At 50.4% G+C, this 12,855-nt stretch overlaps 1 protein-coding gene across 1 annotated transcript; it reads right to left on the bottom strand.

Annotated features, from left to right (window-relative positions):
• Nucleotides 1-2,866: 2,866 nt before the first annotated feature.
• ANKRD54 (ankyrin repeat domain 54) lies at nucleotides 2,867-12,721 on the bottom strand. Its single transcript, XM_077829544.1, has 8 exons — nucleotides 12,439-12,721; nucleotides 10,977-11,024; nucleotides 8,564-8,662; nucleotides 8,261-8,332; nucleotides 7,237-7,284; nucleotides 6,999-7,123; nucleotides 5,974-6,081; nucleotides 2,867-4,650 (listed from the first exon to the last, which is right to left on the bottom strand). Exons 1-8 carry the CDS (start codon nucleotides 12,689-12,691, stop codon nucleotides 4,576-4,578), a joined length of 828 nt encoding a protein of 275 aa, XP_077685670.1. The 5' UTR covers nucleotides 12,692-12,721; the 3' UTR covers nucleotides 2,867-4,575.
• Between the last annotated feature and the right edge of the window lie 134 nt (nucleotides 12,722-12,855).

A 12,855-nucleotide genomic window follows, 5' to 3' on the forward strand; every position in this document is an offset into this window, starting at 1 on the left:
CTACTATGTTCCGGCAAACAGGACTTTGTGTACATATTTTTGTAACCAAGAATATACTTGACTCATAATGAATTTCCCATCCTAACAGAAACAATTCTGCAAGAGCCTGAATACTGGCTAACTGCTTGGGCTGAAGGGGCAATCATATTTAAATACTGAAGCTTTGGGACACCCTATTGTTAACCATAAGCCACAACGAAAATTGGCCTAAATTCCTAGCCTTTATTTTCTGTCTCTTAACCAGTTCCTGATCCATGATCATGCTTTGTATCTCAGTTGCCTACTTTATTTTTTAATAACCTCCTGTTAGGGACACTCTCAGTTTATTTGGATTTGTCTGAAAGCTTCTATCTGCCCGTTCTCCTTTATCCGCTTGCTAATCAAACTCTGGCTCCTCACTGATTCACCAGTGGGCTCAGAGCTGCCAGGGCTGCTCTCCCATGCTGGCCTGGCTCTATGAAGGAAAATGATGCTTGTTCTGCAGGGATCTTTTGGTAGCAAGGAGGATAAAAGATCAGAGGCACATACTGAATGAGCAGACAGAGCTAAATGAAGGGGCGGGGGCAGGTGGAGATGTTTCATAGGGCTTTTTGGCAACAAGGATAATTACTAGGATTTGGAGATCACTAGGAAGCTAGTAAAGGGAGATGGGAGTAATAGAGTTTTCTTTCCTGAAGAGTGAGTTGTCTTGATGCCCTAGAGTTTAATTACTTCAGCAGCTGAAGAGTGAGAGGTATTTCCGCGTGGGTATGTGTTCCATTCATTTGTAATCATACATGGGGAGCAGCTGCTTTGGAGTAAGTCCTTTTGTTCTTTGGCATCTATATAATTTCTCCATACCATACCATACATTATACATACCATAGTATTTATAGGTAGACACGGTCTGGATGTGCTCCAGTGCCTCAGTGCAATGCAGCCACATATTGGCCCTGTGCACTGGATGTGCCTTGACAAACCCATCCCTCAAACTGGCTGGCACTATCCATGAGGTCATATGGCTTGTGTCCCATGCACACTGGCATGGCCTTCAGGGCCAAGCCGGTCCCCGAGGCTGGGTGCTGCGTGTTCAGTCAGTGTGGAATTCACTCCTTACTGCAGAATCTGAAAAATGTCTTAGGTCTCATGGTTGCAAGGAAAAGCTTGAAAATGGGAATGGTATGTAACATGCTGCTGGCCCGAGTGTGCAGCCAGCCTGGTCCGATCGCTCTGAGTGGTGTCAACTGTGCCAATCGTTAATGAGTTAATTCTGAAACCTGCTGATGACAATTTGTGTGAGAACAACATGAAGCTCCATTCAATATCAAAATAAACAGCACAGGGGAGATTGTATTGACTGGATTATTCATGTTAATCTTTAAGTAAATAAAAACCTACATTTGTAAAATGTACCGGCAGCTGCTACTGAAGAGTGCTACAAAAGCCAGGGACCCTGCTGTAGAGCACATGGGGCCTTCCACCAAGGGAAAGCTCTGGGATCCTATTAGATGATGCGTAACAGGCAATGTAGGCAGGACAGCTAAAGGAAATCAGGTACTGCAGACACAGCGAAGCATGATGAAGATACAATTTCTACATTCAGAGCCACCCCTTCTCCTAATTGCTCTAGTTTACTAGAAGAGTGATCTGCTTCAGATGAGGACTGCCAAACTGAGCAGGATGGTAGGTTTGACTGTTTCCAGCCCAGGACTGTGCATGACTGGATGACAGAAACGTGGTAAGTGCTGCTCTCAGGCCAGAGGGAAACAGCCCTTTAGAATGTCACAGTGAGCCCTGGTGCCAGCTTGGTCTGTGGGTATGTCTCATCCCATTAGACTGGCAGTAGAAAAGCAGAACTGCAAAGGGCAACTTGTACCATGTGATGGGTCTGCTCGCCATTTAAAAAGGATCTAACCCCCCTAAGGCATTTTATCTGCAACCAAGTGCTCTTACTAACCAGCAGCAGTGGCAATTTTCCCAAAAAACCCATCATCCTTCAGATGACATACAGCTGATGGCCCAGCTAGTGGGTTCTTGAGGGAGAAACATAAAAAGCTGCCCTCTAAGAGAGGCAGACATTAGTGGGTAGTTGCAAGGGCTCAGAGCAGGCAACCACCATCACCCACACCCAGACAACACCCTTTATGACTCCAATCCTGTTTAGGGAGGAGGTGGTGTAGAAGCTCAGCAGCTAACCTCACACGGTGGGGCCATGACATGCTGCGTGCAGCAACTTCTCCTGCTCCTAGTCAAAAGGGCTCTGATCTCAGATGTAAACTGCAACAAAGGCAAACCGCAGTCTGTTCTAGCTTCAATACAAGCATCACCGACAGCAACTCTGGCATTAGACAACCCTAGCTGCTCTTTCCTTAGCTATTTTAATGGTCCCTTCTGTCTCACTTGTGAGATGCTCTTTCCCCTGTAATTTTTAGAATCTAGCCAATGCCAGTCTGAGCCCCAGCCCATGGTCGCATTTTTCATTTGGCAAACTGATGATTTTACCAAGTTTTCTCCCCTCCTGCTGCACACCAATGCTTGCTCTCAGACCAGTCGTGGTCAAACAGCATTGCTTTCCTCTCTGCAGAGTGCATGATAGCTTCTGGCCTGGAGCCCTACAACACACTGTGATTTGTGTAGGATCTATAGCAAATTCATATATTTATGGTTTGGATTCCTTAGCAACGGGACTGAAGATCAGAAGGTGAATCAGCAGCAGGGTCCAGGGGTCTGCAAAGAGGCCAGCATTTGTGCTCAAGGCAACTCGACATTGTTATCTTTAATTTAAGCACTGCTTTTTAAGAGAAGTTATCGAGTCCAGTGTCAGGCCCCAGGCACAGGAGATAGAGGGAGACAGGTGAGTCCTGAGACGAAAGAACTGGTGGAGGACTTCAAAAAAGCTGACAGTATTTTAATGAATGTAAAATGTAGGAGTTCAGATTGTCATCCATCCCCTTTGTGTCTCTTTTAGCCAGCATGTTGGAACAACGTCTTAATAGTCACAGTGACAGCTCAAACAAAATCAGAACACCGAGTCAGTCCCAAACTTCCCTCCCCAGAAGAGCATACATACGGCTCTAAGCTGCATGCATCAGGGTGAAATCCAAGCTTTGGACACATGCGTCTAGTCAGTCTCATCTTAGACAAGGGATGCACCTGTTACTAAACAGCGTCCAATCCTATTGTCCTCCGGGTCTAAAAAACCACCATAGAATGTTCATGATTCAGGGGAAGTACTGGCTGCTTTTGAGAATCAGTACCTTAAACAGAATCCACCCAGCTCTTATTAATGACCACACCCCAATTGACGGCAAAGAACGTCTGTTCTGTGGCAACTCCCTGCATCCTTTCCATGCTCCCCATTTCAGGCCTCTTGTGGGCATCACAATTCATCCAGCACATTGAATTTATTTAAAATCCCTTCCCCTCAAATTAATTTAGCGCCGGTAAAATGTGTCCGATTGATAGGCCTTCAGATGGGCATTTATTTTAGCCCGAGGATTAGTGATACCACATGGGCAGCAACAACGTAAATTTGCCCCCACCCTAGCAACATGGCTCAGGTCTAAGTTACATGTCAGCCATGTTGAGGTGGAAAGATGAGCTGTTCTAATGGCTCAAATCAAGGCCTGATCTCCTGGCTGAGACTGCTAAAAAAAAGGGAAGACTGAAGTTAGCCATGGTGCTGTCTTGTGGGACATAGATATCTGCCCCCCTAGAACTGGACTAGGAGTGGGTGAGTGTCACCCAACTCTGTAACTGGGCAGCCATAATCTGGTAACAACTTTATCTATATATTTTTAACAAACCCATTGCTGTGGTCTCTGAGCACAAAGTTTTAGTGATTCCTTGAGGTGGGATCACATTGGAAGCAGCAACCTTGCGGTGAAAAGCTTTGTATCCCAATCCCACAGACAGGCTCTTTCCCTTTTGACAGCAGGCCCCTGTGGGAGTTGAGGATGAAGGCCCAGGCTCTGATGATGATTATTTTTTACCTCGTTCCACCTACTCCAACCAATGCTCCGTGAGCTCTGCTGAATTTCCATCTTCATTTCCTGTGAGTGCAGGAAGTCAGAGTCTTCCACCATCTGAACAAGCCTACTCATCCTGTGCAACTAGATACTGTGACCATGTCCAATGGCGCCTAGTAAAGGCAGATCTGTACACAAAGGCATGTTGGAGAGCTGTCGTTGCCTGAGTGCACCTGGGTGTGGCTGGTGACCAGGGGCACACTGATGAGTGCCAACCACTCTGAGCTTGGGATGTTTTGAGGAAGGCTGAGTGTTCAAAAGAGGGACATGCCACACAAGGCCAGCACATTTGTTAAACCATCCGATCTAGAGCAGGATGATAAGGAAGAGGGGCCCTTTGCTCGAAAAGTCAGCTCCAGCATTCAATTGTCCTCCTAGATGCCTCAGAAGGAGGTGCCGATGGCAGCACCGGAGGGGATAGTCTGAGAGTTGAGTGCTACGCTGGGGACGGTCCAGCAGAAACAGGGTATCTGGCAGTGGCAACAATGTTTATAATCTAGGCGATGCGCTCCAGCTGTCCCTCCCCTGGGGCCTCTCCTGTTCACCAGGGGAATGATCTGAAAGCCCGTTACCTCTTCTCTATCTTCTGCATCTGTAGACTGAGTGAGGTGAAGCTGGCCAGGAGGTCAGTGACCTCATCCACCTGCCATAGAAACAATGCAGTTTGTTATCGCGAGACAAGCAGGGGCTGCAAGGGAAGGAAGACTGAGCGTAATGCGGGATGTATCCAGTGATGAGCTGCCAAAATCTTAACAACCGGTTCCTTTTAAAAAAGTTCTGATTTAAGGGATGTGCCAAGAGGTGGAGGGGGTGTAGTGGCAGGGAAGAGATTGCACAGAGGCAAAAGGGGCTCTTGCAGGGAGTGCAGTGGCAGGGAGGGAGTGGCACAAGGGAGAAGTGGGCAGGAGAGGGTTGTTGCAAGGGGCTGGCAGGCGGGGGTGTGTATGTGCCCAGGGCTGTTGCAGGGGCGTGAAGGTGGCAGGGAGGGGTTTGCACAAGGGAGGAGTGGGCAGGAGGGAGCTCCGGAGGTTGATGCAGGGGTGAAGGTGACCATGGCTGGCTGGGGGTGGGGACTGCCGGGTGGAGGTTGCCCAGAGGCAAAAGTGGCAGGACAGGGTGGGTTGTTGGGGTGGAGGGTGCACAGGGGAGAAGGTAACTGGTCGGTGGGTGTTGGAGGGGGTGGCACTGGCTGGGGGAGGGGTGCCCGGGTTGCTCCCACATACACCATTCCCAAGGCCAGGGACTGGACCTGCCCACCTCCTGGCTCTCCGCAGGCCCATGCGGCTCCCTGCAGCCCGGCTAGGTATCTCGCAGGCGGCGTAAACACCCAGCTTCTCCGCCTGAAGAGCGGAGTGCAGCTGTCCCTTCTTCCCCATGCCGTGGGCCAAGCCGTGCTCCCCACTGCCCCTGGGGCTCTCAGCAGCAGCGGCAGCTGAGGCTCTGCGAGAGGGGGGAAGGCGGGGGAGGGGCTGGGAGCTCGGGGAGCCTTAACAATTTTTAACAACTGGTTCTAAAACTGGTTCAAAATTTAACAACTGGTTCGCGCCAACTGGCTCCAGCTCACCACTGGATGTACCTCATCCTTGCCTGGAAGGGCCCACGTGTGTAGATGAGTAGGGAAATGAAATCTTCTCAGCCCATCGGGTCTTTGACGTCTCTGCTGAGTCTGCCGTTAAGGGTACCCTGGGCAGTGGCAATGCTTTTCGTGTTATGAATATCTACCCACCAGAATACAGACATTCTTCTCACTACCCACTCCCACCAAATGAGTTACTACAAAACCTAGCTACCGTGAATCTTTCCATCATTACATGTGGGCTCGAATACGAACCAGTGACATGGAGGGGAATGTGTCTGTATCCTGGTCCCAGTCTTGGATGTTAGCCTACTGAAGCTGTCTGTTCTCTCTTGGATGTATGTGTGAAGCCAGCAACGCAGCATGGGAGTCACTCTGGCTGCCTCTCACCTGCTCCTTAGTACTGGTCATCTGTAACCTGGAGCAGAGATCATCCAACTGCTCCCGCTGCTCCCGCTGCCCAAGGCGCTCCAGGTATTCCCGCAACATCTGGATAATCTGAAACGGGCAGCGTGGTGAGATGCAGGAGCAGGACAGCTGTAAGCAGGGCAGGGTACTGGTGGTGCAAGGACAAAGGGACAACCGCAGCAGGCAGGCTATTAGCAGCACTGCCACAAGCATGGTGCCACTCCTGAGGTCTGGGGTAGGCACCCACACAGGGGATCAGAGCCATGCTTCAAAGCAAGTGGACAGGGCTATTTGTAGAGGCGCAGTCCAGTGCGTCTCCAGAAGGAAGGCCACATATGAATCAGATGCTGAGTTTTTTCAGATGGGCTGGTCATTCCATCGATTCCTATCCATGGCTATTAGAACACAGTGGTGAGACCAAAGGACCAAAGTCCTCAAAGGGCCAGCCTCACATCCAGTGGTTCCCTGGGTAAAAAATTCTTGTTGCTTTCTCCCCCTCAGGTCTGCGTTACCCAAATCCCCCTTTCCTCTCCTCTGTTTCCTGACATGTGAAACTGGACAGGTGGGGTTCAGGGCCTTCCAACCAGTGCTCCAGGAAAGTGCACAGCTGTTCCTATTAGTCAACTAGCCTTGCCTAATGCTTGCACTGGGAGAACATAAGGGGATTTCTAAGGGGTCCCTCCTATAGCCAGACATCTCCATTTCGTAGTTCTCACTAGCTGCCATTCAGTGCATTCTAGGGCCCACAAGCCCTGGAGAGATCCTGCAACAATTCCAAGTGGTGTTTAGGGAGATACTCTCCAGAGGCAGAGAGAGGTGGGATGTCAGAGCCTGGGAGGAAGAAGGTCAGGAGTCCTGGAATTGCCAGCATGCTGGAGCAGCTGAGGTACTCAAATGAGGCACTTAAAGCAGTTACAAAACCCCATGTGTCCTTCAGAGTGCACCGAAGAAAGACAGTGCTTGGAGAGCAGATGCACGCAGTATCAGAGAGCATGAATGTTTCTCACCTGCTTCACTTCAAGGCGCACGGCCTCCAGGCTCTGAGAGAGCCCTTCCTGCAGGATGTTCAGCTTGGACTTGGCGAGGTGCAGAGGAGTCCTCCCAGCTCGATCCAAGGCATCGACTCTGGCTCCTGAAAGGTGCACATGCATGGGGGAGAGAGAGGTTGATTAAAAGCAGCGGTGGCCCTGGGGGAAGGTCAAAGAGATGGTGGTAGCATTATAATTTGTAAAGAGGAAGTGTTACCTCCGCGCAGCAGCAGCGTGATGACAGGAACATGGTTCGTGCAGGCAGCTGGGAAGGGAAAACATGAGACGCACAACTCAGAGTAGAGCTACAGTCCAGGGAAGGGGATCCTGCTCACGTGCTAAGCCCCCTGGGCACCACAGCACAGGCAACCAGATCCCTAGGGGGTTCTTTATCAGAGGGTAGGGCAGCACTCCCCTTTGAAGCCTGCTCAGTGATCAGCGGTTACAGCAGGGGTGGGAAAACTTTTTGGCCTGAGGGCCGTATCGGGTTTCAGAAATTGTATGGAGGGCCGGTTAGAGGAGGCTGTGCCTCCCCAAACAGCCAGGCGTGGCCCAGCCCCTGCCCCCTATCCACCCCCGGAACCCTCACCCATGAGTGCCCCCTGCTGCCCCATCCAACCCCTCCTCCTTCCTGACTGACCCCCTGGGACCGCTGCCCCCATTCAACCCCCCCGTTCCCCATCCTCTGACCGCCCCGACCCCTATCCACCCCCCCAAACTTCGCTGCCCTCTATCCAACGCCCCCTTCTCCCTGCCCCCTTACCGTGATGTCTGGAGCACTGGTGGCTGGCAGTGCTATAGCTGTGCCGCCCGGCCAGAGCCAGCCACAGCGGCACAGTGAGCTGAGGCTGTGGGGAAGGGGGGACAGCAGGGGAGGGGCCGGGGGCTAGCCTCCTGGGCCAGGAACTGGGCAGGAGGGGCCCGTGGGCCGGATGCGGCCCACGGGACGTAGTTTGCCCACCTCTGGGTTACAGCCCCTGCCAGCAAGCTGGATAGTCTCTGAAACAGGCCTCTTGTTTCTCAGGGCCAGCAGGAGGAAAGAGATGTACTTCCCTCAGCTCTGACCCTCAAGCTGCCTTCAATTAAAGAACAAATCTGATGGAACCCAAAGAGTCCAGGACAGGGGTTGACTGCCACAATACAGAGGAAGAAAGAAAGGAAGGAAACTAATGGGGATCGTCACAACTCTGGGAACAAAGATCATGTTACAGAAGCCCTGATTTCAAGCTCCTGGCACTTACCCAAGTGTAATGCAGTGTTCCCCAGTCCATCTCTCTGGTTCGGGTCTGCCCCATGGTCCAAAAGCAACTGCACTAGAAACAATTAAATGGACCCATTTCAGTCTCTTCCCTTTGCCCAGCAGGTCTAAGAGGGAAGAGCCAGCCTTGGCCACACTGAATGGTATAGGGGATCTTGAGAGGCAGCACATGTGCATGCCAGGGATTGCAGGGGAAATGCTGCTTTTAGCAAGGTGCACAATTAAAGAAACACAAACGCCCCTCCCACAAGGAAATTGTATCATGAAATAATCCCTTCCCACTCACCGATGCGATCATTGCCATTGCAGGAGGCAAAGTGCAGGGCCGTACGGCCTTTGTCATCTGCAGCACAGGGGTCAACCCCATCTTCTAAGAGTTGCTGCACTGACATCACAGAGAAAGAGAGAAGGAGAGACCGTGTTAATTGGGAGGGAAAGCTGATCAGTAGAGCAGCTATGAGAGAGAGACAACCAGATGAGTGCTAGAGCCCAAATATGGGAATGAGAGAGACTGATGATGGAAAGGGATCCTCTTGTCCCACTTTACTTGTTCCTCTCTACTCCCATCCATCCAACTACCTCTTCAACCCCAATGGAAGGGAGACCCTGGTGCAACTTGGACTGCCTCCATTCCTCAGCAGAGAAGGAAATATTTCTTTATGTGGAGAATGAGTAACAAGTACAACTCACAGTCATGGGATATTATTGGTGCAAACAGAATTCATAGATTCCAAGGCCCAAAGGGACTACTGTAGTCATCTAGTCTGACCTCCTGTATAACACAGGCTGTAGAGCATATCTTTTTTTAAAAAATCCATCCTTGATTTAAAAATGGTCAGTGATGGAGAATCCACCATGACCCTTGGTAAATTGTTCCAGTGGTTAATTACCCTCACTGTTAAATATAGACATCTTATTTCCAGTCTGAATTTGTCTAGCTTCCACCCACTGGATTTCGTTATGCCTCTATGTGCTAGAGTGAAGAGCCCATTATCAAACATTTGTTCCATATGTAGATACTTATGGACTGTAATCAAATCACTGCTTAACCTTCTCTTTGTTAAACGCTCAATTTTGAGTTTTTTGAATCTATCACTGTAAAGCAACTTTTCTAATCCCTTAAGCATTCTTGTGGCTCTTCTTCAACAAGGTCAGTGACCATTGTATGACTGAGAGTAGCAGTGACATGAGCAAGGTTAAGATTACAAGAGTTATCAATTCTCATTCTTTGGGGGTATAAATTAATCCCCAGCTCAGCTCAGAAAGAAGCTCCCCCCATGGTTATTCAATTAGGGGACTTTAAGTCTTGCTCTGAAACATTCATTACTGGCCAGTGTTGGAGGCAGGACACGGGAATGATTCAGCTGTTGGTCTGTTCTGGTATGGCAGTTCTGATATTACCTTCCTCCTGGGTTCTAGGGTTGGAACCATTATTACAACTGGGCTTCCTTCCCCTGCCCCTCCTGGATTATTTCTAAACGTGGTGGGGGAAAATGGAAGTAACACCTGAAAAGATGACTGTGCCCTTAGGATAGGTGCAATTCTGCTATTTTAGCCAGGGGATAAGGAGAAAGACTGACAGGCCAACTACAGGAAACATTAATGTAAAGTCCAACCTAATCATCTCCCAAAACCAGGAGGAAACAATTTAACCTTTCCCATTCTGACAATGTTTTGAGATGAGTGAAGATTCGGTGTGATGACAGAAATGGTCAAAGATTATTTCCACGCTGATGAGTCACTGATTCAATGGTAATCACTTCACTGGCATGACAAGCTATAAAACACTGCAAGATTTAATACACAAGGGACCTGCATATAAATTTAGAATATGTTTTGCAACTATAATATAGTGGGACACATGGGTTTTAATACAAAAGGGTCATGCTGTACAAGTCACTTCTGACCCAGTACCTCAAGCCGAGACATGTTCTATAGCGCTCTGCATCAATAGATTTCAAAACCCTTCACAAAAACGAGCAAGTGTCATCTCCCTGCCTTACAGATGGGAAAAGGGGTACAGAAAAGCTCAGTGACTTGCCTAAGTCATAGAGTGAGTCAATACTCAATATTGTTTCTTTGTTCTCCCCATCTGTCTGTATCCACGGGTTGTGTCTTGTCTTATACTTAGATTGTAAACTCTTTTTGGGCAGGGACCATCTTTTTGTTCTGTGTACAGCACCTAGCACAATGGGGTCCTGGTCTATGACTGGGATGCCTAGGTGATATGGTCATACAAATAACAGTAGCAGAGGCAGGAATAGAATCTGCATTGCCCGAGTCTTGTTCTCCTATCTGGTGTGCCATGCTGGCTGACAACAGACTGGGGCTGTTTGTGCAACAGTCACTTGTCTTTCTTTCAAAAAGAGCATTGCTCTCCTGCCACTCTGCAGCAGGACATGTTACTATTGTTGATACCTGGGCTGAAGTCTCTGTCACATATGTAATAAAAATGCAATGCCAGTCTGTCTTAAGGCACTCTGCAACAACTAACGCTATGAAGTGGAGAGGGCAGAAATGCTAGATTGAACTTTACACCCAGTCCAGTCCTAGCAGAACAAAACTATTTTTGCATGTGCAATGTCCGAATGGTTGGTTCTACAAACCACCTGCATTTCCCTTTCCTCCCCTACAATGCCAATTGCAAAACTGCCCTTCCAGGGAAAGGTTCTGAGTAGACCTGGCTGGTGCAGGCTCACCTGTTTCTAAGTCGTTAGCATTGGCGGATTCTCTCAATCTTTTCAGAGCTGCGGAAAAGAGAACGGGTTACTGCAAAGAGCATAGAGAACAGGGGTAGTTCCATTATTAGAATCCTCCCTTCAGGACAAGTCCCAAATTCAGGAGCTAAACAACACTGGAAGGATTGGCTTGTCCCTAGAGGAAGGGATATATGAGATCAAAGCCCCAGGAAGCAGGAGGCTTCATACTTTTCTTCCAAAGGTGGTCGTTAGGCCTTTCCTGCCAGACAGCACTTCCCAAGGAAGCCTCTTTATGTAGTGTAACACTGACAGATCTTGGTCCTTGGGATCAAACCTGAGACCTCTGGAGCTAGATGCATGAGCCTCTACTGCATGAGCTAAAAGCCATATGGCTGTTAGCAAAGGCTGTAGAACAGACTCATTAACCTCTCTCTCTCTAAGTGATCTCGGGACCACTAGATGGGACAGAACACCACACCCAGGAGATGTGTGGGTTACAGCAGCTCAAATTTGAAAGTGAATGAGAACCTTTTCCCAACTCCCCCATGCAGTTAATCTTAGATTCAGCCATCTCCTCTCTACTCCACCAACAAAGGGTGTATGTATTCTAATAAAACATCTTTATTGGCATGGTAGATTATACAAGGGCTTCCACCTAGACTCGGAGAACTTGGCTATGTGTCTGTACCTGGTTACCCATCACACGTCCCATTGCCAGCACTGACTCAGCGTCAGGTTGCTGCGCAATGTCATGCTATTCCTACCATCTTTTTTTCTTCCCAAAGCATTTCAGAGTGTTTCTTCCTTATGTATTAATGGACAATATTGTGCTCCTTTGTAGCAGCAGTGTGGGAAATGGCTCTTGATGGGGTTTGACTGGCAGCTACTGAGTGACCTGTATTTCTTTTGGTGGTTCCCATCTTGTGCACCAGAATAAGTCTTTGCGCTTGCAAAGGGCACACTGTAAACGAAACGTACGCCAGCACGTCTGTCAGAGCCTGCAGCCAGCTGACCCAACAGTTTGGCAGAGTCTTAGTTCTGAAGCCTAGTGATATGGCTTATGTGATGACTTATGCTAGCCATTTCATTGCTAATCAATTGTTTAGAGCTGCTCGATGTACTGTGAAGGACTCTCATTAGAACGTATGAGAGGACAAAGCCGGGGCCTGACTGGGGGAAGAGCACCACCATTTATTGTTTTCCAATCAGACGTCTGGGCTTCAGGGGGCCAGGGCAGGGGCCCAGGCTGGAGCAGAGTCCTACATTGCATTTCCTCCTCCCCTGCACCAGCTAGACCCGGCAAGTCCCCTCCAAACGAGGGGAAGAGGTCACGGAGTGGGGCCCCCCGCTTCTCCCCCTGGCCCGGGAGGAGAAGGCAGGGGGCTCTCTCCTGGCGCTCGAGCCTCATGCCCCTCCCCTGCGGGGATTGTGCCCGTCTCCCCGCCCCGCGCTCGCCCCTCACCGTGGATCTCTTTGCCCGTGGGCCCCAGGGCGCGGTGGAGCCGGGCGGCCCGGCGCTGGCGGCGGGCGGGGATCTTGCCCGCCGGCGGGTCGCGCTGCCACAGGACGTGCAGGTAGCCGAGCGAGGCGGGGCCCGGCGCCTCCGGGGGGCCTCGCAGCGCGGCCCCGAACTCCGCCAGCGCGAACCCGCCCCCCGGGGGCCCCGGCTCCTCGTCCGAGGCCGCCGCGGCCGCCCCAGCCCCAGCGACGTCCATCCCCGCCGCCCCCGCGCGGCCTTCCGAGGGCCCGGCCCAGGCGCGCGGACAGAGGGCGGGGAGAACCTAGTAACTATAGTAACGAGGGCGGGGACTCAGAGGCGTGACTGCCTTCCCCAATCACAGAATCCGGCACCACGCAGCCAATCGGGAACGGGGGCGGA

The sequence above is a fragment of the Eretmochelys imbricata genome, chromosome 1 (assembly GCF_965152235.1).
Source record: "Eretmochelys imbricata isolate rEreImb1 chromosome 1, rEreImb1.hap1, whole genome shotgun sequence".
Taxonomy (NCBI): domain Eukaryota; kingdom Metazoa; phylum Chordata; order Testudines; family Cheloniidae; genus Eretmochelys; species Eretmochelys imbricata.